General features: G+C 46.0%; 5 protein-coding genes across 5 annotated transcripts; 1 reads left to right on the top strand and 4 right to left on the bottom strand.

Annotated features, from left to right (window-relative positions):
* Positions 1-55: 55 nt before the first annotated feature.
* EMWEY_00038780 (DNA-directed RNA polymerase III subunit, putative) lies at positions 56-4,827 on the bottom strand (the record flags this gene model as incomplete). The annotated part of the gene is made up of 4 exons (XM_013482400.1): positions 56-1,365; positions 1,532-3,380; positions 3,690-3,737; positions 3,877-4,827. The coding sequence occupies 4 exons, from the start codon at positions 4,825-4,827 to the stop codon at positions 56-58; spliced, it is 4,158 nt and encodes a 1,385-aa protein (XP_013337854.1).
* A 586-nt stretch (positions 4,828-5,413) lies between these two features.
* Positions 5,414-8,595, bottom strand: EMWEY_00038770 (hypothetical protein, conserved; the record flags this gene model as incomplete). Its single annotated transcript, XM_013482399.1, has 7 exons — positions 5,414-5,425; positions 6,010-6,178; positions 6,344-6,515; positions 6,676-7,006; positions 7,390-7,487; positions 7,812-8,046; positions 8,473-8,595. 7 exons carry the CDS (start codon positions 8,593-8,595, stop codon positions 5,414-5,416), a joined length of 1,140 nt encoding a protein of 379 aa, XP_013337853.1.
* A 628-nt stretch (positions 8,596-9,223) lies between these two features.
* Positions 9,224-12,956, bottom strand: EMWEY_00038760 (dpy-30 motif-containing protein, putative; the record flags this gene model as incomplete). Its single annotated transcript, XM_013482398.1, has 5 exons — positions 9,224-9,361; positions 9,651-10,019; positions 10,259-11,016; positions 11,307-11,696; positions 11,993-12,956. The coding sequence occupies 5 exons, from the start codon at positions 12,954-12,956 to the stop codon at positions 9,224-9,226; spliced, it is 2,619 nt and encodes an 872-aa protein (XP_013337852.1).
* Positions 12,957-16,076: 3,120 nt separating this feature from the next.
* On the top strand, positions 16,077-17,915 carry EMWEY_00038750 (hypothetical protein, conserved; the record flags this gene model as incomplete). Its single annotated transcript, XM_013482397.1, has 1 exon — positions 16,077-17,915. The coding sequence occupies one exon, from the start codon at positions 16,077-16,079 to the stop codon at positions 17,913-17,915; it is 1,839 nt and encodes a 612-aa protein (XP_013337851.1).
* Positions 17,916-19,054: 1,139 nt separating this feature from the next.
* Positions 19,055-20,936, bottom strand: EMWEY_00038740 (hypothetical protein; the record flags this gene model as incomplete). Its single annotated transcript, XM_013482396.1, has 1 exon — positions 19,055-20,936. A coding segment is annotated over one exon (1,882 nt), but the record flags the coding sequence as incomplete, so codon positions are not given.
* Positions 20,937-21,146: the final 210 nt, after the last annotated feature.

Here is a 21,146-nt window from a genome sequence, read left to right as displayed (position 1 = left end):
TATATATATATATATATATATATATATATTTAAACAAGCCTAAATATAATATAGATTATGCTTGTTTAAGGGAGATCCTTGGGCATACATTCATGGTCATCAGTTCCTGGAAGAGAAGCTTGCATGCATAAGGCATTTGAACGGTGGCAGTAGAAGAAGAATTGCGGCAGAGTCTGCACCCGCCAGCAGAACCAATAAGACCGCATTGTGTGCATACAGAAGCAGAAAAGGCATCACTAGATATAACAAGTCTCTCTAGTAAGAGAGAAGCTGCGCCGTAAGCAACAAGACAATCCCTCTCCATCTCCCCGAGACGGAGGCCACCATCTCGAGCTCTCCCCTCTGTTGGCTGACGTGTCAGCAGCTGACGGGGGCCCCTACCCCTTGCGTGTATTTTATCTTGTACCATATGTTTAAGCTTTTGGTAGTAAATGGGGCCCACAAAGACATATGCTTTAAGGGGTACGCCTGTTATACCACAAGTTAAATACTGCTTTCCTGAGTAATGCATGCCTGCCTTTAAGAGTATTTTCCCCAAGTCTTCTGCCTTTACTTGTGCAAAGGCAGATCCATATTGAATTTCCCCCTTAATAATAGCTGCTTTACTCGCTATTAACTCTAATAACTTCCCTACTGTCATACGAGAAGGAAAACCATGAGGATTCATAATTAAATCCGGCTGCCATCCATCTTCTGCAAACGGCATATCCTCAGGAGGGGCAATTAAGCCAACAACTCCTTTTTGCCCATGACGAGAAGAGAATTTATCTCCTAATTCAGGTAATCTTGTTTGCCGTAACATAACTTTTGCTAATCTATTCCCCTCTGCATTCTCTGTTAACAAAAGTCTTTCTACATATGCCCCCACAGGGGTCTTATAACGGACAGGTGAAGGAACAAAGTCACTTAATGGCTGACTTTGTGGATCAGATACAGGCGTCTTCGTATTTGAAGGACTAAATTTATTCGCTAATAACATATCTTCCTCAACACGACACCCAACACCCACTAATCCATCTTCTTCTAATGCACCATAGCGTTTCCTATTGCCAAAAGAAGGTACTCCTGGTAAACCCCTCCTGTCCCCTCCAGATGCACCTCCAGACACACCGCAACTTCCACCTCCTACAGATCCACCACCAGATCCACCTCCTGCACCACCACCTACACCACCACCACCCGTTAAGGGAGGAGGAGGAAACGCACGATCAGATGATCCGTTGCAGTAGTGTTTAAACTCTATACTCTGCTTCTTTATTGCATAGCAACGACCAAACCCTCGATCTACCGCCCCTCTATTCAATACGATTGCGTCTTCAATGTCGTAACCGCTGTAACTCATAACCGCCACACTGGCATTTTGCCCTAAACAACACACAACACACACACCATAAGCACCATCACGCAACAGCAACGAAACAAACACACCCATGTGCATCAACTACACACTACACTCTGAATGTTTAGGGTTGCTGGGTAGAGTGTATTGAGGATGTAGAGTGTAGTTTAGGGTGGTTTTAGGTTTACGTACCTGCGGGTAGCTGATCGAAGTGTACGAGATCGAGTGTGCGTGATTTGCACAGGGGTTGTTGGGGGTAAACAAGAAGGTAAAGAAGAGTGTCACACCGATTAAATTGATTGAAACCAATGGCCCCCATTGCTTGTTTTCCCATAGCACATTGATAAGTGTTTCTTGGGCTTTGATTATGATTAGGAAAGGCAATAAGACCAGCAACAACACCGAGGAGAGCCAATGGTTCTATCTCTAGATGAGTGGTCCTTAAAGGATCGATTCTTTCTTCTGTTAAAGCAATTAAAAGATCATTTTCCTCATTAACATCTATCCATTCTAATACACTTGCATGCAATAAATCACCAAATGTTATCTCCCCTCTACTTAGCTGCTCCAGATGCTCCTGCTTCAGCAGAGGCTTCCCCTTCTCTACCACTATTAAAGGTCTTGATAACCTCCCCCCATCTGTTGCTACATATATTGATCTATGCGCAGCATTCAGGTGTACAGAAACAAAAGACCCTAGGAATCCTCTTCTTCTTAGTAGTCGAACAGCAGTAAGTAGCTGCTGCGGCCTTCTATGAAGTCCTAATAAAGTACCATTTAAAAAGACTAAAAACACAACATTATTATTATTACTATTATGATTAAATGGTGAGGGAGAAGCACATCCTCCTCCTCCTCCTCCTCCTAATGAATTAAAACAACCCATTTCCTCAACACCAAGAGCAAACAAAGCACGAGAAACGGGCATCTCGGCTTCATCCGTCGTAACATGTGTTAATAATGCAAGATTTTTAACTAAGCCACAGCTTTCTCCTTCAGGTGTGTCACAAGGACAAATAACACCCCATTGGGAAGGTTGTAGGGATCTCGGTCCTGATACTTTTCTTCCTTTTTCAAACTGCGAACTTAATCTACTCATCATGCCTAATGATGCCATATAAGAAAGACGTGATAATATTTGTGATACACCCGATCTCTCCATACGAAACCTTTTTATTGACCAAGTACCCGTACTAAGGGCTGTTTGTAGCCCTCTAGTTATTATATCGGTAGGTAGATTTCTGCAGCAATCAGGGTAAGCCATTGAGATCCCTCCTCCTCCTCTGCTGCTGCTTGCTGCTGTTCTCGTTTGATGATAACGAGTAAGCGCATAATCTGCTTGTTTCTTTGCTTGTGCACAAAAACGTTTAAATAAATCTTCAAATAAAAGACCTAACATCTGCCCTGCTAATTCAAGTCTTTTATTACCATAATAATCTTTATCATCTAATAAATCGCGATTATTTGCTGCATGCAAACAACGTGACGCCATTAAACAAAGAAAATGTGCCTTTAGACGTAAATCACTACCGCTGCTGTATAAGTGAGCTAGTACTACACGATGCAGTGTATCCACAGCTTCATCTACTGCCCCTTTTCCTCCCTTTAATCCCCTTTCCTTTACAGGAGATAAAAAGCCCCGTGCTTGCATGCGCGGTCTTAAACGATTCCCTAACCATAATAATGCTTGTTGCTGTGTTAATACACCCTCTGTGTGGCAGTCTTGTAAAGAAAGAGATAAACACTCTTGCGCTCCATCAGCACTATATATCGCTGCTCCTGCTGCTGCTGCTGCTGCAAAGTTCCCCTCCTCTGCTGCTTCATCAGTTGTATTTGCTGGTGCAGTTGTACCTATCATCTGCATAATCTCTTGATCTGTTTCTACACCCATTGCCCTTAATACAATACATAAAGGAATATCATCTAAGAAAGAATTATGACGTAAATAAAGACGGCTTCCTTTTAATACAACAGATGTTCTACTCTTTGCTTCTGCTGTTGCTGATGTTACTGTTGCACATACGTTTCTCTTCATGTCCAGCTGCATGCACACATACAATTATATTATATATATTACTTAAAATGTATATATGTATATTATGTGTCATATGCAATGTATACTATATGTACTATTTTTTATATCCACTGTATATACTATGTTCAGATAAACAAACACACAGACAGGCAGAAATACGCTCTTATATACTCACTACGTATATGTATCTGTGCATACATGTACATATATACAGTATATACTATATACATTTATGTATATCAATGCATGCATGCAGATATTTAGAAAACAATGCCAAATATCTGCACTGGTAGAAATAAAGGAAATGAATTATACCTCCACGATAATTCGATTCTTTGAAAGCTGCTCCTGCATCAGCAACACCTGCAAAAATACCCAAAACAAGCAAACAAACAAATGTATGCATGCACGCATTTATACATGGATTTATGCATGCGTTTATGCATGTACGCGTGCAGAGAGGGAAGGAGGGAGGAGAGGGAGGAGAGGTGCAGACAGTTACCTTCTCCGTGCCTTTGACTATAAAGTAGCCACCAGGGTCAAGAGGACATTCACCTAGCTTTTGAATTTCTGCATTGGTCTTGCCATAAAGAGCGCAGACTTTACTCTTTACCATGACGGGTATATAACCAATGCATACACCGCGACGGCGTACGATTTCGTTACCTCTGCTATACTCTAGCTCCGCAAGAAGAGGAGCTGAATAACTTATTTCCCTTAATCTACAGACCATAGGGGTTAACTTAAACTGTTGCATGCTTTCTTCTAGTCGCGCTTCCCCAACTTGAATATCAAGGAATTCAAGGAAAAAAGAAGGATCGACATCCGACTTAATCAAGCGATTCGCCGCAGCACGAACAATCGCACGAAGCTCGTGAGTAATTAAATAATTATATGACGCCAAATGCTGCGAAACTAAACCGCGGCTTTCAAAAAATGCAGGCAAAAGACGCCACTTATCCTGCAAGGTATCTGCACGCTTTCCTTGGGTATACGCGGCCTCCGTCGGCTTACTAAGCGAAGAACACGACGTATTCTTTGCATCATATGATGGATCTTCCGATGAATTTAAAGATAAAGAAGAATCTTCCTTAAATTTCACACTAACACCCTTCTTCTTCTTGCTAGACTCGTTAGTAGCGGGCTCGCATGCGTCACCGGGAGGTGCAGATACACCCGAAATCGGAGAGGGAGCTGCCTGTACACCCGAAACTGCCGATACAGAAGATGATGGACAGGGCGATTTTTTAGGAGTTACTGGTGCACCATCTGAAGAAGAAGAAGCATAAGGTGTCAATTCGTCCTTAGACTCTGGAGTTTGATCGGTCTTTGGGGGAATTTTAGGTCCAAATTTGGGCTGTACATACACCCCAACATCGGGCCCTCCCCCCCCATGGGCACCCTCCTGCTTGGAGGGGACCCCAGGCTTGCGAATGCGGCCCTTGCTGTGCATTGAATCGAAAAGAGGAACGTAAATCCTTGCATGCACAACAATGCAAGAAGAAATGCCGCAAAAAGTTCGGGAGAGAACGCGGCTACATGTTCACCGGTTCTTCATCCCCCGATACCCTCAAAAGAGGGGAAATAATGCGATTTCCTATAAAATTATTGACTAAATAAACTACGTTTGTAAAAGAAGAAGAAAAAACAACCTGAAGGATGAGACTAGATGGTTCCTTCGACTCGCGATGCTGCTAGAGCTACAGCTACAAATACAGCAGCAGCAACTGCTGCAGCAGCAGCAAAACGCGATGCACACAAGAGAAGTAAGAGCTTCAATACTTCCTCCTTCTGTTAGTTGCCTTTTAAAATTTGCTTTAATCTAAATGAATTAGTAACATTTCTCCTATTAACAACAGCAGCAAAAGAAGACCGCGAGCAGCGAGAAGGTAGCCATGCATGCGTATGAATGCATGCAGAGACTTCCAGCCCCAAACCAACACAGCTACTTGCGTGCGTCCAGGTAAAGCAAAATAACTAATAAATATTAGATATTATTTATTCATCAATTGTTTGACTCATGGAGACAATTTGCCTACTTATGCAGACAGCTGTACGTAGTAAACCCTAAACCCTAACAAACCTTGCGTGACAACACAGATAAACTATATTAACTATGGAGGGTTTAGGGTTTTCTTCCTTCTACTTCTTTAGTTGCGTTTGTTTAGTAGATCTTTTGTTCATGTGTATGCGCAGTTCATAATTCTTTCTATTTTTTACTCAATAGCAGTAAAAGGCGGTCGCCATGTTGTTGTCGTCACAGTGCAACACATAGTAGCAAAAGCTACTGCGGTTGCTGCTGTTTATGGTGCTGCTTCAGTTGCTACTGCTGCTTCAGATGCTGTTGCTTGTTTCGCTAGTGGAGTCGGCGAGTATCCTTTTTGTCTTTCATAAAAAACGAATGCATGCAGCAAACGCATGCAGCAAACGCATGCAGCAAATGCATGCAGCAAGTGGATACTGTGTTAAATAGGCACGTAGATAGTTTTTCTTTGCCTTTTTATTGTTGCCATTGCCTGCATTACAGCGTAGGCTTTAGGGTCTAGGGTGCATGGGTAAAGTCCCTCTTTAGGGTTTGGGCTTTAGGGTACAGGGTTTGCAATTTAGGGCTTAGGGTTTGGGGTTTAGGGTTTACACCTTGAAACTTAAGATCTTGTTTAACTGTTTTAGTCTCTAATTGTGCAACTTCTAATTTTCTTCTTAATGCATTTAGTTTTTTGGTTTGTTTTAATAATAAAAACTTTTGTAAAACTAAATCTTTTACTTGTGGCAATTGACTGCAACCACGAGATTGCACCAACAACCTGCACACAAACACTAAACCCCAAACCCTAAACCCTCAAAACCCTAGACCCTTAACCCCTAACCCTAAGAAATAAATCCTATGGGGAAGCACCCTCAATTATAAACCCTAAACCCTCAAAACGCTAAACCCTAAACCCTCTACACTCTTAACCGTCGACCCGGACCGTTTGGTTTCGCGTTTGACGGCTTCTTTTTCTGCAGCAGTTTCTTCTGTTTCTCTCTTTGTTTTTTCTAATGCTGCCTTTCGGCTGTTTAAAGATGCTTCAAGAGCCAAACCCTCCTCTAGGCAACGGCTAAGCTGTTCTTTTAATACCGCCTGTGCCTGCAGAAGCACAGCTGCCAAGGCAGCACGAAACGAATAGCAGAAGAAAATAATAATAAAATAAATAAAGTATATTTAAAAATATATTGAAAGGGAAGAAGGAAATTAAAGCACATTGAAAAAAATAAATACATACAAGCGCAGCAGCACCGAGGAGGTGAGGCTAGGGTTTACAGCATTTTTTCTTTTTATTGGCGATATCTGCCTTTGAAGATTCAACTTGAGCAGCAAATTGTTCATTCTCTATTTGCAGTTGATCGAAGTCAATCCGCTGCAGTCCTTCTGCGCTGCTGCTGCTGCTGCTGCTGCGGAAGACGCCCATTTGCTGGCGATGCTGCTTCTTCAACTTGCTGATTTTGTGCTGCAAGAGCTGCTGCTGCTGCTGCCGCTTCTTTATGCGATGTTGCAAATGCTGCAGCAAAACCTCCCCTTTAGTCCCTCCTGTCTCTACATCTTCCCCTCCTAACACAACTGCACGCCTAAATTCAAATGCGTCACGACGCACCTGCGGAAACACCCCAAACCCTAAACCCTAAACCATAAACCCTAAAAACCAAGCCCTTAGTCATAAACAGATGCATGAAAGCGACATCGTCGCAAGTAAACAAACACAGAGAGAAACCAAACAACAATCCTGAAGAAAAAACAAGAAGAAAAACGATAACAAACGGAGCCAGAGAGATAAAGCGAGAGAGAGAATATGCTGCTGAAAACAAATAAAAGCATAAATACTTCACTGATCTTATTTCCGTCTTACTTCTGCTGCTTGAAGGTCGCCGCACTTAGTAACCTCCTAAAGCCCTAGCCAGCATGCATGCAAAACACAAGAGAAGGCAATTTGCTGCTGCTTCTATCGTCGTTTCTGCTATATGCATTACCCCTTGTCACTCCTATTTCTCCTGCGGATACTAGTGTTGCTAAGAGCACTCCTGTTGGTACTATCTCTGCTGCTGCTGCTGCAGTAGCAACGGTAGTAGTTCTTGCTACTGCAACATAGGATGAGCAGCAGCTGCATTAGCAGCAGCAAAATCAACCGCAGCAGCACAAACAACACAACGAGCAGCAACAGCAGCAACCGTAACAACAGCAACAGCAGGAGCAGCATGAGTATTATAAAGAACGAACTCGTAGGAGTTTTTTGGCTCCTTGGATCTCTGCTTGAACTTTTTGAATATTTTTTTGATTTCTTTCTACAGCAGCAGCAACAAACTCTTGCCTCTTCTCTAACGATAAAACTCCTGTTGCTACGACAGAGCAGCGGGCCATTGCTGTTCTAACAGCAGCAGGACCAGCAGCAGCAGCAGCAGCACCACTAGCAGTAGTAGCAGTAGCAGTAGCAGTAGCAGGGGCAGTAGCAGACGCAGTAGCAGGGGTAGTAGCAGTAGCACCGGAGGCTCCTGCTTGACCCTGTTGCTTGTGCTGCAACAACTGCTGCTGCTGTTGCTGCTGACGAGGGGAAGAGGCTTCAGGTCGCCTCTCCTGCAACAAATTCACCAGGGCCTGCTGCAGCACGCATGTCTCTATAGTCATCAACTGCGCTCGCTTCTGCAGCAGCACGACAAACAGCAGCACACATACTCACACAAGTCTGCTGCTGCTGCTGCAACATATCCAGAAGCCGTAGGAGCTACAGCAGCTGCAGCAGATGCAGGATTCGTTGGGGCTCCTCTCCCTCAGATGCTGAGGCGTAATGAAGAAATGTTAGGTCTGCTACTGCTGCTACTGCTGCTGATGCTGCTGCAGGAGATCGACAAACAGCCAAAATCGGTTTTCCTCAGTAATGGAAAGACAATACGCTGTGTCCGTTGAAACAGCAGCAGCAGAAGAAGCTTGTGCTGCTGGGTGCTGCTGCTGTTGTTGAGTGCCATTCAATTCAATTTAGATTATTAAGGTACTATTGAATTAGTTTTCTTTGTTTGGTTTTTTCCATCTGTATTTTTGTTTTGTCAATCTTATTTCTTTTATTTATACCTTTACTTCTTCAATTTGTGCTTTCTTTCTCTCGTTTTGTTCCTTCAACATTGCCAGGTGTACTGCCAACTCCGCCTCCTCGTGGAGATCGGGTGAATGATGCAATTGCGTCCTTTGATGCATTTTAATTTAACTTAAAATACAAACCGAAGTTAAATGTAAATTTAATTTATTTAATATTTCAACTTTACATTCAAATTATCCCCTGCTACACACGGTCTGTGTTGCCTAACCCGCACAGCCGGGCGATGCGGAAGGACGAAATTTATGTATATTTAAACGTAGAGAGGATAAAGTTAAATAATACAACAAACATAAAAATACAAAAAGCTTTATTGAATGAAAATACATGCAAAGTATTTCCTATTCAGATCAAATCATGACGAATGCATGGCAGCGCATGCATGCATGCATGCACGCCCCCCCCCGTGCTGATAAATGTTCTTGAAATCTTTCATCCTATGTGATTAGTTTAAAAGAAATGAATATTTAAAATACAGAAAATACATTATAAATTACAAAATGTTCTTTAATTGAGTGAAAGTTGCGATTTCAATGGTGGATCGCCGTTGCCTTCTAGAGCTGCAGTCCGGTGGTCAACACACCAACAACCGCTGCACGTACACCCGAAGTAAATACAAAATATGCAAGAGGGGATTTAAGTGTTTTTTATTATGACAAGGGATAAATGTTTGAGGGAGAAGGTCGCAGCGTCCTCCGGTATAAATAGCCAGGAAGCCGAGAGTGGGTATCATTGTCTAGGGTTAAGGGTTTCCACAGGAACGTAGTAAACCTTAAACCCTAAACTGAGCCCCTCCAAGCCCAAGAGTCGAGCGTCTGCGCTCAACTCTTTCCTGGGGCTCCTCTCCATGTTGCGCTCCACCCCTGTCTACAAACGCCGAACCCTAAACCCTAAACCCTAGACCATTGGGGCTGCTGCAGACTTGAAATCTTGCCGAAAGGTAGACAGTCGTCTAAACCTTCATAGACCCCCTTGAACTCCCCTCAACCCCCCCAACACCCCCAAATCCTCCCCAACCCTAGACTTTACACTAGCGTAAACCCTAAACCCTCGTAAACTCTAAACCCCAGAGAAGGGTTTATTGGAGTTGTCTGGCCCTTGCAAATAGGAACTCGGCCAAGTAGCTAATAGGGTCTTCAGGTAAAACCCTACAAACCTCCAATAGTCCTTCAGATAGACTAGGAAGAACGGAATGCATTAAATATCTACGAAGGGGTAAACTGCGCAGCAGCAGCAGCTGCTGCTCATGAGCCTCAATATGACGTAGTCTCGTTAGATCCCTTGCGCGTTGTTTCTCCATTTGCTGCTGCTGCAGCTGCTGTTGCTGCTGCTGCTCTGCAGCAGCAGCTGCTGCAGCTGCAGCCTCCCGCTCCTCCTGTTGCTGCTGCTGCTGCAACAGCCAGGTATCTGAATCTACTACAAAATTCTTTATCTTCCCCTTACGTGACAAATATATTAAACAACTACTCAACATTTCTTGTAAATCTCCTTCTGCTGGTAACTCCAACACTTCTATTCCTAACTCCTATTATCATGCACAAGCACCAAGCAATGGCACCAAATGCTGCAGATCGCTAGCTAGCTAGCTAGCCAGCTGGTTAACTCTTGTGGCTCCTCGTGTGCTCCCCTCTACAGCTCCAGCAAGCAACCACTAAGGTTTAGGGTTTATAGTTTGTCGGTTAGGGTTTAGGATTTACATTTTAGGGTTTAAGGTTTAGATTCCTGGGTGTAGGGTTTTAGGGATTACGGTTTAGGGTGTGGTACCTGGAAGAAGTCTGTGAGTCTTGGTTTTCCTTCAGTATTTTCATTGAGGTGTGCATACGTCTGCATTCTTTTTTTAAATCCTTCTCTGTCGTTAATACCAGGGACAACGGCAGCAGGAGGAAGCTGCATTACTCTTTTTTCGCATACTTCTGCTGCAGCATGTAAGTTTATTACGAATTCAGGGAGGAAAGGAGCAGCAGCAGCAGCAGCCCCCCCAGCAGCACCAGAAGAAGGGGACTGTTTGGCGCCTCCTTCCTCATTATCTCCCGCTGCACCTGCTGGTGTATCTCCTGCTGCTGCTGCGTCGGGGTCTGGCTCCGCTGTTGGTTCTTCTGGATCCCTTAAAGGAGGCAAAAAGAGTTGCTTACATTCATCATAATTATTAACAACTCCATCAAGGATAAATCCTCGATAACGACAAACATTTTTATTTAAATTTATTTTTAGTTGTTTAAAACAAACAGAAGGAGAAAGTCGACCTTTACGCGATCCTCCTCCTGCACTTGCTGGTGCTCCTGTTGCAGCCGCTGCTGCTGCCGCTGCTGCTGCTCCTGTTGTTGATGATCCTGCTGATCCTTTCTTTCCCTTCCTCTTCTGCTCATCAGACGCTGAAGGAGATGATAAGCCATCCCCTTCTCTGTTCTTGCTTCCAGATTGCTGCAGCTGGCCCTGCTGCTGCTGCTGCAGCTGCAAGCAGCAAATGTTTAGGTGCTCCGCAAGCAGCTGACTTAAGACTGTCTTCCCGCTACCAGGGGGACCTACGCAGCAGCAGCAGCAGCAAGAATTAATCAATTAATTAACTAGTTTTCATTGCATTATTTATAAGTAATAATAATTAATTGTTTAATTAAATACATACTAGTATTTTTGTATTTGTCATGCCTACGATTATCATTGTAATTGTAATTTGTTGTTGTTCCTCTGCTGTAGAAGTGTCGTTTTCAGAAATGGTCTTTATGAAACAAAGTACTGCCGCTGCGATTGCTGCCGGTGGTGCTGCTGTTGCTGTTGCTGCAGCTGTTACAGCTGCTGGTGCTGTATGTGTTACCTGTAACCAGTACGCGTATTTGCTTGAGTCCTCTTGCAGTGCAGAATTCTTTTGCTGTTTGTTTGATGTTCACAACAAATCCTTCTTTAGCTCTCCATTTAAAAGAGGGTTTAAGCATTAAAGGAGAGGGTTTAAAACAGCAGTGCAGCAGCAGGGTATCTGCTTGCTGTTGCATCAGCAGCGCGGCAGCTTCTTTACTGCTCTCGGGTAAAGTAAATGATACTCCTAATTCTTCCACTATTGCCTCTATTATCTCTTTTTGTGTTACTAAAGACGAGTCAACTGCTAAATGATAAACGTCTTCTTCTCCTTTTCCTTCTATGCCAATACTTCGCACTAAATTACATAAATCGTCAACGTGAATACAAGGCACGTAGTTACTACCACGACCTGCATATACACACAACAGCCCGATGGTTTAGGGTTTGCGGTCTAGGGTTGAGCATTAGCAGTATCATTAGAATCGGCATCAGCAACAGCAGCAGCAGCAGCATTTGCAGCAGCAATAGCAGCAGCAGCAGCAGGTATTGCTGCAGCCGACCAATGGCTGAGTATGTTTATAGCCCTATTCACGCAGCACCTTTAGCAACAGCAACATCATAGCAGCGTCACTGTCATCAACCGCATTATTATCATCAGCAGCGTTAGGAGCAGCAAAAACAGCGTTTGTAGCCGTTTTAGCTGACCAATGGTGACATGTGTTTGTAGTCCTAGCCAAGCAGCTTTAAATAGATCATAAAGTATTTCTTCTCCTTTACCATATAAAAGACCACAAGAGACAATTATTCCCTTTAAATTTTCTTTGTAATTTAATGATAAAAGAAGTGTTTCTATGGTCTTCCATTTTACGTATTTTCTTAGGGGGACTCTTAACTCATAGTGATCTTGACTAAAGGGCAAAGGTACACGGCACCTGCCGGTGCTGCTGCTGCCGCTGGTGCGGCTGCTGCGCTGACTGGTGCTGCTGCTGCTGCTGCTGCTGCTTGTTGGACTGCTTGGGGTTGTTGCGCTATTGCTGTTGCTGCTGCTGTCGTTCTCAGTTTTGCTTTCTTCTTCCTCGGAAGCTTCCACTTCTTCCTCCTCGACATACTCCTCACCGTCTTCCTGCTGCTGCTGCTGAGCTGCAGCAGCAGCATCGTCTGCTTCTTGTGCTGCACCGTCCGAACTACTACTACCACTGCTATTACTATTACTACCGCTGCTGCCGCTGCCGCTGCTGCTGTACTGTTTAGGCGTGGCCCCCCAAGTAAGAACGGAGGAGATTAGTATAATTGTCAATGGCTTTTTAATTTCTGCCGTTTTAATTCTTTTTAATATTATTTCTATTTCATCAGGAGAAGAAGAATGCAAATCAAAAACAGCTAAACTACAAGATAAGATGTTCTGCAGCAGCTGCTGCGGATTACGTTTCGATATTACTCTACGGATACAAGAAGGTACTGCAACATGCTGCTGCATGCTGCTGCTGCTGCTTTCGTTGTTGTTTGACGCAGCAGCAGCAGCAGCAGCAGCTTCTGCTTCCTGCTGAGGGGTTACCTCTATGCCTTCTGCTGTACCAAATAATCTATTCAGATATCCATCGCCTTCTCTTAAAGCGCGCGCTAAGGCAGCGCCTGTATAACTATTAACATTGTTTATAAATATTCGCATTGTTAATAATAACAATAATACTTAAATTCAATACACCATTTACTTGTAATACACACTGTGTGTCTTGCTGCTGCTGCTGCGGTCACGGAACACCAGCAGCAGCAACCCTTGCTGTTGCACTCCTGCCGCTGCTGTCGTATTCCTTCTGCTGTTCTGCTACTGCTTATGTCCTGTTCCTCCTGATTGTGTCCTCTTTCTGCTGCAGCTGTTGCCCTGTTCCTGCAACTTTTCTCCAGTTGCTGCTGCTGCTGCTGTCGTCTCTATTGTTGCTACCGCCTCTGGTAGAGGCAACGCTTTGTCCCTCCTCTTTTATAAATTCGGCCTGTTTAAACGTATTTCATTTTATTTTCCGTTTGTTTATCTTCTCGCTTTCTCGACTACTTGTGCTGTTTGTTCATCTGTGCTAGGGTGGCTTGCATTATTTCTATTGGTTTATGGTAGATTATAGGCGTATCGGCCTCATTTTTGTTGCTCTTTGCGAATCAGGCATTATTTGTTAATACTGATGTAATTTAATATTTTAATCATTGAAATGTATTTACTTCTTCTCATTTACCTGCTTTCACTGCAGCGCAGGCCTCGTTGCATGCAACTAATGGGCAGTGTATACACCCAAAGATCGTTTATCTGTGGCTAAAAAGAGAAAATAAAACTTACATTAATATTATTATTGCAATGTGTATGCGTTAAAAGCACAAAAAATATCCATGAAACCCAGCGAGCTTCTAAGGTACCCCGTTGCTGGTCTTGCGCAGGTGGAGGCGCAGGGAGGGTATAACGAACCCGTCTGAATAATCAAATGGGGTAAACAGCAGGAAAAAAGGCAACTGATGGTATTTAAATATATGGGAGAATTATAAAAAACACACAATTTAGGTTATTTCAGTTAAATAACGCCTTTATAATGGCCGTATACGGCCCAGCCGCCACCGCGGCGGCTGCGCGCCGCCGCCAAGGTGACTGATGCTGTGTGTAGAGAGAATGGGCCGGTGGTGGGTCGTTTTTACTGTAAAATGCCTTATTTTTGTGTTTTAGTGTTGAAATGCAAGTAAACATATGTAAATAAATTTAAATATTTGATTGAAATCTGATTTGTTCAGCGCAAGAAAACGATCTTGGGGTCTCAATTGCTGCCTTTGCTGCTTGTGCTGCTGCTACTGCTGTTTGTGCTCGCTGCCTCGGGTGGTATTATGGGCAAAAAAGGAGTTAGATTTTGTGCAATTTGCTTTCTTTGCGTATTTCATATTTTAGAAAAGAATTAAAAAAGTATTTACTGCTTATTTCCTACAAAAACAACGGTGTGTGGCGCCCGTCGCGCCTGTGTTCTCCCCATTCGTCTTCGTTCTTCCCCTTTCTTCCGCCTCCTTCCCTCCCTATATGATAACATATATTACATATATAGAAAAGCATCAGCTTGCTCCTGCTGTTGCTGCTCCTGCGCTGTTAACCATATCTGCAGCTGCTACATTGGCTCATCCATTGTATATTGATGCGGCAGCAGCAGCAGCAGCAGGCCCATAGGGGCGTTGCCCCCTCTTTGCATTTGCTGCCTCCTTCTCGTCGTCTGCAGCAACTTGCTGCGGCAGGAAGATCAGTACATGAGACAGATTTGAGGACTACCAAGTTCTATAGAACACAACTCTGCCCTTTCCTTAAAGGAGGAAAACAAGGACGATGTTCTAAGGGATTAGACTGCGGATTCGCTCATTCACAGGTCATATCATCACTTCCTGCACACTCCATATATTCATATATGCCTGCAGCACATGTATGCGCTACATACATGCAGCGCATACATGCGTGCAAGCCCTGCATGTATGCCGTGCATGCAAACCCTGCATGTATGCCATGTATGCATGCATGCGTGCATGCAGGCGTTGCATGAATTATATATACGCAAGTATCCATGCAAGCAGTGCTTGCTTCTTTTTTATGTCTGTGCTTGCTTCTTTTTCTATGTGTATATGTCTCTCTGTCTTTGTGCAGCAATCTGTCTTAGGCCCTCTGTGCCTAATATTGTTGCTGCTTTCACCGCTGGAGCTGTCTCCGTTGCTGTTGTTGTCGTTATCGTTCCTGCAGTTGTTGCTGTTGTTGGTGGTTCTGTTGCAGCCATGCGTTTAGTGTTGCATCTGGGGCTGATGTGGGGTTCATGGGGACCTTCTGCTACTGCTGCTGCTGCTGCTGCTGCTGCCGTTGCTGATTCTGTTGTTTCTGTTGTTGCTGCTACAAGTATTGTTGCTTTAGCATTACGATGATTACTAGCTATAGGATAATTCCATCGCCCTCGCCCTCTCCCTCCCGCTTCCTCATTCAATTAACCTAATGAATAAAATAAAATAAACATCAATTAAATAAATTAATATAATTAAATTAATCAGTAAATTATGTGTATATTCATAGGACGAGCTGCGTAGCGTTCCCTCTTTATGGCGTACTAAGTGGTGCCCTCTATTAATGCAAGGATTAGGCTGCTTAAGAAATTATTGCGCATTTGCGCATGCAGCGGAAGAATTAAAAATTATTAAAGAAAGTCAAACTTTAAAAACTGCTATTTGTTCTTTTTGGGCTAAGCATCCTTCTCTTTGTCTTAATCAACATAAATGCAGGTAAGGGCATTAAAGGGTATTGTTTGTTTGTTATGCTGCATATTTTTGTAAATTAGGTATATATATGCCCTAAGCGCTCGTGCTGCTGCTGCTGCAACAAACGACAGTGAAAAGAGGCAAGCGTTACGAGCGAAATATAAGAAGAAACGTCAGAACAAAAATCCAGCGACACTGCTGCCGCTGCTGCTTCTGCAGGTTTGCGCATGGTGTTGAAGAACTTCGGGCTAGACCTGCGCTATCCCCTAGAGGTAGTGACAACACTGTGCTGCTAAGGAGAGACTCCCAGCCGGCAACAGCAGCAGCAGAAGCAACAACAACAGAAGCAGCACCTGAAACAGCACCAGCAATTGCAGTACCTGTGGCAGCAGTTGCAGCGGCAGCGGACGTTGCAGCTGAAACAGCACTACCAGCCGAAGCAGTACCCGCAACAGCACCAATGCCAGCTGCAGCAGCAACTGCAGGTTCAACAGCAGCAATAACAGCAGCAACACCAGCAGCAGCAATAACAACAGAGATGCCTACCGGTACAGCAACAGCTTCGCGCAGCTCCAGGAGACGCAGAAGGGCTCGACGGGGAGTTGCAAAGACAGCAGCACATACAGATGCAGAAACAGCAGCAGCAGCTGCTGCGCAGCAACAGCAGCAGCAGCAACAGCAGCAGCAGGTTCGGCAACAGCAGCAGGTGCAACAACAGCAGCTGCAGCAGCTCCAGGAGCTGCAACAGCAGCAGCTGCAACAGCAGCAGTTGCTGCAGCAACAACTGCTGCAGCAGCAACTGCAGCAGCAGCTGCAACAGCCCCTTTTCCTGGCCCTTCAAGAACACCAGAAGCTCAGCAAGCTGCTTTTTAGCCCAGAGCAACAGCAGCAACAGCTGCTACTGCAGCAGCAGCAAGATGTCAGCATAGCGTCTGTGCTGACAACACCTGAGAAATCGGTGCCCCAAAACAGCAGCAGCAACTGCATTTTCAGCAGCAGCAGTAGCAGCAACAGCAACAGTTTTTTGTCTCTTCGGGTGTCTCCGTCTTCTTGTGTAGACTTGTCGATACCCGCCTGGGCCTCCTCCAGTGCTGCAGCAACAGATGAAGCAGCAGCAGCACCATCAACGGAAGCTGCCATAGATAAGCAGCAACTGCAGCTGGAAACGCAGGCATTGACATCGCAGCACCAGCACCAGCAACAGCAGCACCTTCAGCAGCCGCAGCAACCTCAAGATATTCAACAACTGAAGCAGCAGCAGCAGCTGCAACTCGAGTTGCAGGCGCAGCTGTTGCAGCAGCTGCAGCTACAGCTGCTGCCCCAAAGGGGGGCGGCACCCCACCCCGCTCCTTTGCAACAGCAGCAACAGCAGCAACAGCAGCACAGCATCCAGCAGCAAGCTAAGAGGCTGGCGGTCATGATGCTGCGGCAGCACCAGCAGAAGTACATGCAAGAGCAGCAGAGAACGATGGATCAACTGCAGCAGCAGCAACAGAAACAAGAGCAGCAACACCATACACCCGAACACCAGCAGCAACTGCAGCATCAGCAACAGCAGTTGACGATGGCATATGCGCAGCAAGCAGGGGAACCGCTGTGGAGGACTGCTACCTCTAGACCTCCTGGGCTAGTTCGGAAAGAAGCAGCAGCAGCAGCAGCAGCAGCGGCAGCAGCAGCAGCAGCTGCTGCTGCACTTCGGTCAACAGCAACGGCAAAGACACCAGAAGCTGCAATACCAGCAGAAGCCCCCACAGGCCACGAGCAGCACTCGTGGGGACGACACCCATCGGGAGTTCTTCCGCAGCAGCAGCTGCTGCAGCAGCAGCAGCAGTTGGGTCAGTGGCCTTCGCGAGAGCTGCTTAGGGCTCCGCGTGCTGCTGCTTCTGCTACTACCTCCGCTTTAAATCCAGCAGCAGCTCCCTTCTATCCTATGTCGCTGAGGCAGCAGATGTGGGGCCCCACTGATTCGCTGCAGCAGCAGCAGCAGCAAACGCCTTCCCCTCCGTCGAAAGACTTAGCCGATCCTCAGCTGGTGCTTCAGCAGCAGCAACAACAATTGATGCAGCAGCAGTTGCAGGAGCAGTTGCAGCAACAGTTGCAACAACAGCTGCAGCAACAGTTGCAGCAACTGCAGCAGCAAACTCGCCAGCAGTATGTCTGTGCACGAGGGAGTGACTGTAACAGCAGCAGCAGCAGCATGTGGACATATATGAATGCATCTGCACAGGAGTTTTTATCTCCGCCTATATCTGGCCTGCAGCAGCTACAACAGCAGCACCTATTGCAGCAGCAGCAGCAGCTACAGCAGCAGCAGCAGCAAGAGAGGAGCCTTGCTGCCTTAGCTGCCAAACTGCGCAAGCAGACGCTAATGCAATAAACCAAGGAGCTGCAACAGTTCCTGTTGCTGCAGCAGGAACAGCAGCCGCTGCTGCACCAGGAACAGCTGCTGCATCAGCAACAGCAGCAGCAGCTGTTTCGGTTTTGTATGCCCTGTTTTGTGCGTGGCAGTGCATTTTGCTGTTGCAAGGGTTTGATGCCTCCGAGAGTTCCGATTTAAACCCGAAACCCTAAACTCTAATCCTTAAACCCTAAACCCTAAGCTCGAAGTGCGGTGCAAAGAGCGAGGGAGAAAGCCCTGTTAGATATCCTCTTCATGCTGCTGCTTCTGATGGTGCTTCTGCTGTTAACCTAAAGACATGAGGCGTCCTATTCGTCTGTCACAGCAGCAGCAGTAGCAGCAACAGCAGCAGCAACTAGGCCAACAGCAGCAGCGCCAGCAGCACAGGCTGCCGATAAATTTCTCCACACAAACAGTAGCACAATGTACAGTATCAGTTGCTGCTGCTGCTGCTGCAGCATCTGCAGCAGCCTGCAGCGAGCCTAGTGCTCTGCTAGCCAAACGCAAAACCCTAAACCCTGATAGTTATATATATACACGCATAAATCTAGGGTGTATATGCAGCTAAAATTGATTTTAAAATGTCCTAAAATTAAGGATAAAATCGCAAAAAAATATTGCGCAAAATAACGGGCATTTGCTGCTGCTGCTGCACTTGATGCTGCTGCAGCTGATGCTGCAATTGCTGCTGCTTCTGCAGACATTTCTACATTTTGTAGGGGCGGTTGTTGTACATGCCGCCGTTATTGCTCCTGCGTTTCTTACTGCAGTTTTGCTCCTGCTGTTGCTGCTGCAGCTGCTAAAGAAAAATATGACCAAAATAAATAAAATAGAGAGCTGATAGGCAGCCCCCCTACTGCTGCTGCAGCAGCTGCTGCTACTTGCCTAAATATTGCTGCTGCTGCTGTTGCAGCAGCTGCCTTATGTCTGTGGCACTTGCCTCCCTGCAGATGGAGCTCTTGCTGCTGCAACTACTTGTGCTGCTTATCCCGCGCTGCGGCCATCTGCTTGTCTCCGTTGCTGCCGCTCTGCAGCTCTGTGTCGACTGTGGGTGTTTTTGTCGGTGCTGCAGCAGCAAACGCAACAACAGCGACAGCAACAACATAAACAGCAACTCCTCAGCAGCCATGCTGTGGGTTAAGCCCATTATGAGGTACACACAACTCACGAGAAGAAAGCTTTTGCTGGTGCTGCTGCCTCTGCTGCTGCATTTGCTGCTGGTTCTCGTCCTGTTGCTGCGGTTGCTGATGCTGCTGTTGTTGTGGTTGTCGCTGCTGTCGGGCCTGCTGCTGGTGACGCTGCTGCTGTTGCTGCTGCTGTTGGTGCTTCCTCTGGTTTTTTCGCTGCCTCCGCCCTGGGCGTTGCTGTTGGAAGTGCTGAACTGGATGATTCTGCTGTTTCGGGCTTTGGAATTGCTGCTGCTGTTGCTGCTGCTGTTCTTCTTGCTGCTGCTCCTCGTTTTCTTGCTGTTGTTGCTGCTGCTGTGCTTGCTGCTGCTGCTGCGGTTGTTCTTCTTGCAGCAGCAGCAACTGCTGCTGTTCTTCTTGATGTTGCTGCTGGCGATCTTGTAGTTGCTGTTGCTGGTGCACTGGTTGCTGTTGCTGATGCACTGGTTGCTGTTGCTGATGCACTGGTTGCTGTTGCCGGCGTACTTGTTGCTGTTGCTGGTATTCTTGTAGTTGTTGCTGCTGGTATCCCTGTAGTTGCTGTTGCTGGTGCACTTGTTGCTGGTGGTGGTGTTCGTGTAGCTCCTGCTGCTGGTGTTCGTATAGCTGCTGTTGCTGGTGCACTTGCTGCCGCTGCTGGTGTTCGTGTAGCTGCTGTTGCTGGTGCACTTGATGGTGCTGCTGGTGCTCACGTAGTTGCTGTTGCTGGGGCATTTGCTGCTGCTGCTGGTGTTCGTGTAGCTGCTGTTGCTGGTGCACTTGATGGTGCTGCTGGTGCTCACGTAGTTGCTGTTGCTGGTGAATCTGCTGCTGCTGCTGATGTTCGTGTAGCTGCCGTTGCTGGTGCACTTGATGGTGCTGCTGGTTTTCGTGTAGCTGGTGCTGCTGGTGCACTTGCTGCTGCTGCAAGTGGTGTTCATGTAGCTGCTGTTGGTGGTGTGCTTGTCGTTGCTGTTGCAGGTATTCATGATGTTGCTGCTGGTATTCTTGTAGGTGCTGCTGCTGGTGTGCTTGTAACCGCTGCTGTTCTCGTATCTGCTGCAGGTGGTGGTCATGTAGGTGCCGCTGGTAGTGTTGCTGCTGCTGATGGTATTCATGTTGATGCTGCTGTAGATGTTCTTGTAGCTGCTGCTGATACTCTTGTTGATGTTGCTGCAGGCGCTCCTGTAGCTGCTGATGGTATTCTTGTTGTTGCTGCTGCAGCTGTTCCTGCAGCTGCTGCTGGTATTCTTGTTGTTGCTGCTGCAGGTGCTCTTGTAGCTGCTGCTGTTGGTGTCCTAGAAGCACCTGCTGATCTTGTTCTCGTTGCTGCTGCAGGTGGTCTTGCTCCTGCTGCTGCTGGTGGTTTTCTTGTTGTTGCCACTGTTGTTCTTGTTGCTGCAGTTGCTGCAGTTGTTGCAGTTCTTCTTGGTGTTGGCGTTCTTGTTGCCTCTGCAACTCCTGCACCTCGTGCAGCTGCTGGAGCAGTATCTGCTTGTGCAGGCGATGCTGCTGTTGCAGCTGCTGCTGACTGCGTCGCCGTTGCGGTAGCAGCTTCTGCAGCAGCTCTTCTGCCTCTGGTCCCCAGCCCAAGAGGCCCTCAACAACCTGCTGTATTTGCAATCTAAGCATTTCGTGTTGCTGCCTGTTCTGTAGCTGCTGCTGCTGCTGTTGCTGCTGCAGCAGGAGTGGGGGGTGCATCTCCAGTTGCATCTGCATCTGCTGCTGCAGCAGCATCTGCTGCTGTTGCTGCTCTATTGCAAACAACGGCTGCTCCTGCAGCATGCCATTAGATGTTATAATCCAATCCCCAGGGAAAGGAACAACGAAGTCAGCGCCGTTAGAATCCTTGTAGCTGCAGCAACAACAATAACAAAAGCAACAGTAGCAGCAACAATACAAATAACAAGACATTCAATTACACACACGGACAGCGATATGACGTGTTAATGCAACTGTTGCTGTTGAGCGTATTCTGTGTATACACTGTGTTATACATAATATATAATATAATATACAATATATAATATATAATATATAATATATAATATATAATATATATATA

Source organism: Eimeria maxima, genomic scaffold, assembly GCF_000499605.1.
Source record: "Eimeria maxima Weybridge genomic scaffold, Emw_scaff603, whole genome shotgun sequence".
NCBI lineage: Eukaryota > Apicomplexa > Conoidasida > Eucoccidiorida > Eimeriidae > Eimeria > Eimeria maxima.
The sequence above is the reverse complement of the archived record's forward strand: the minus strand, read 5'-3'. Positions and strand labels throughout refer to the sequence as shown.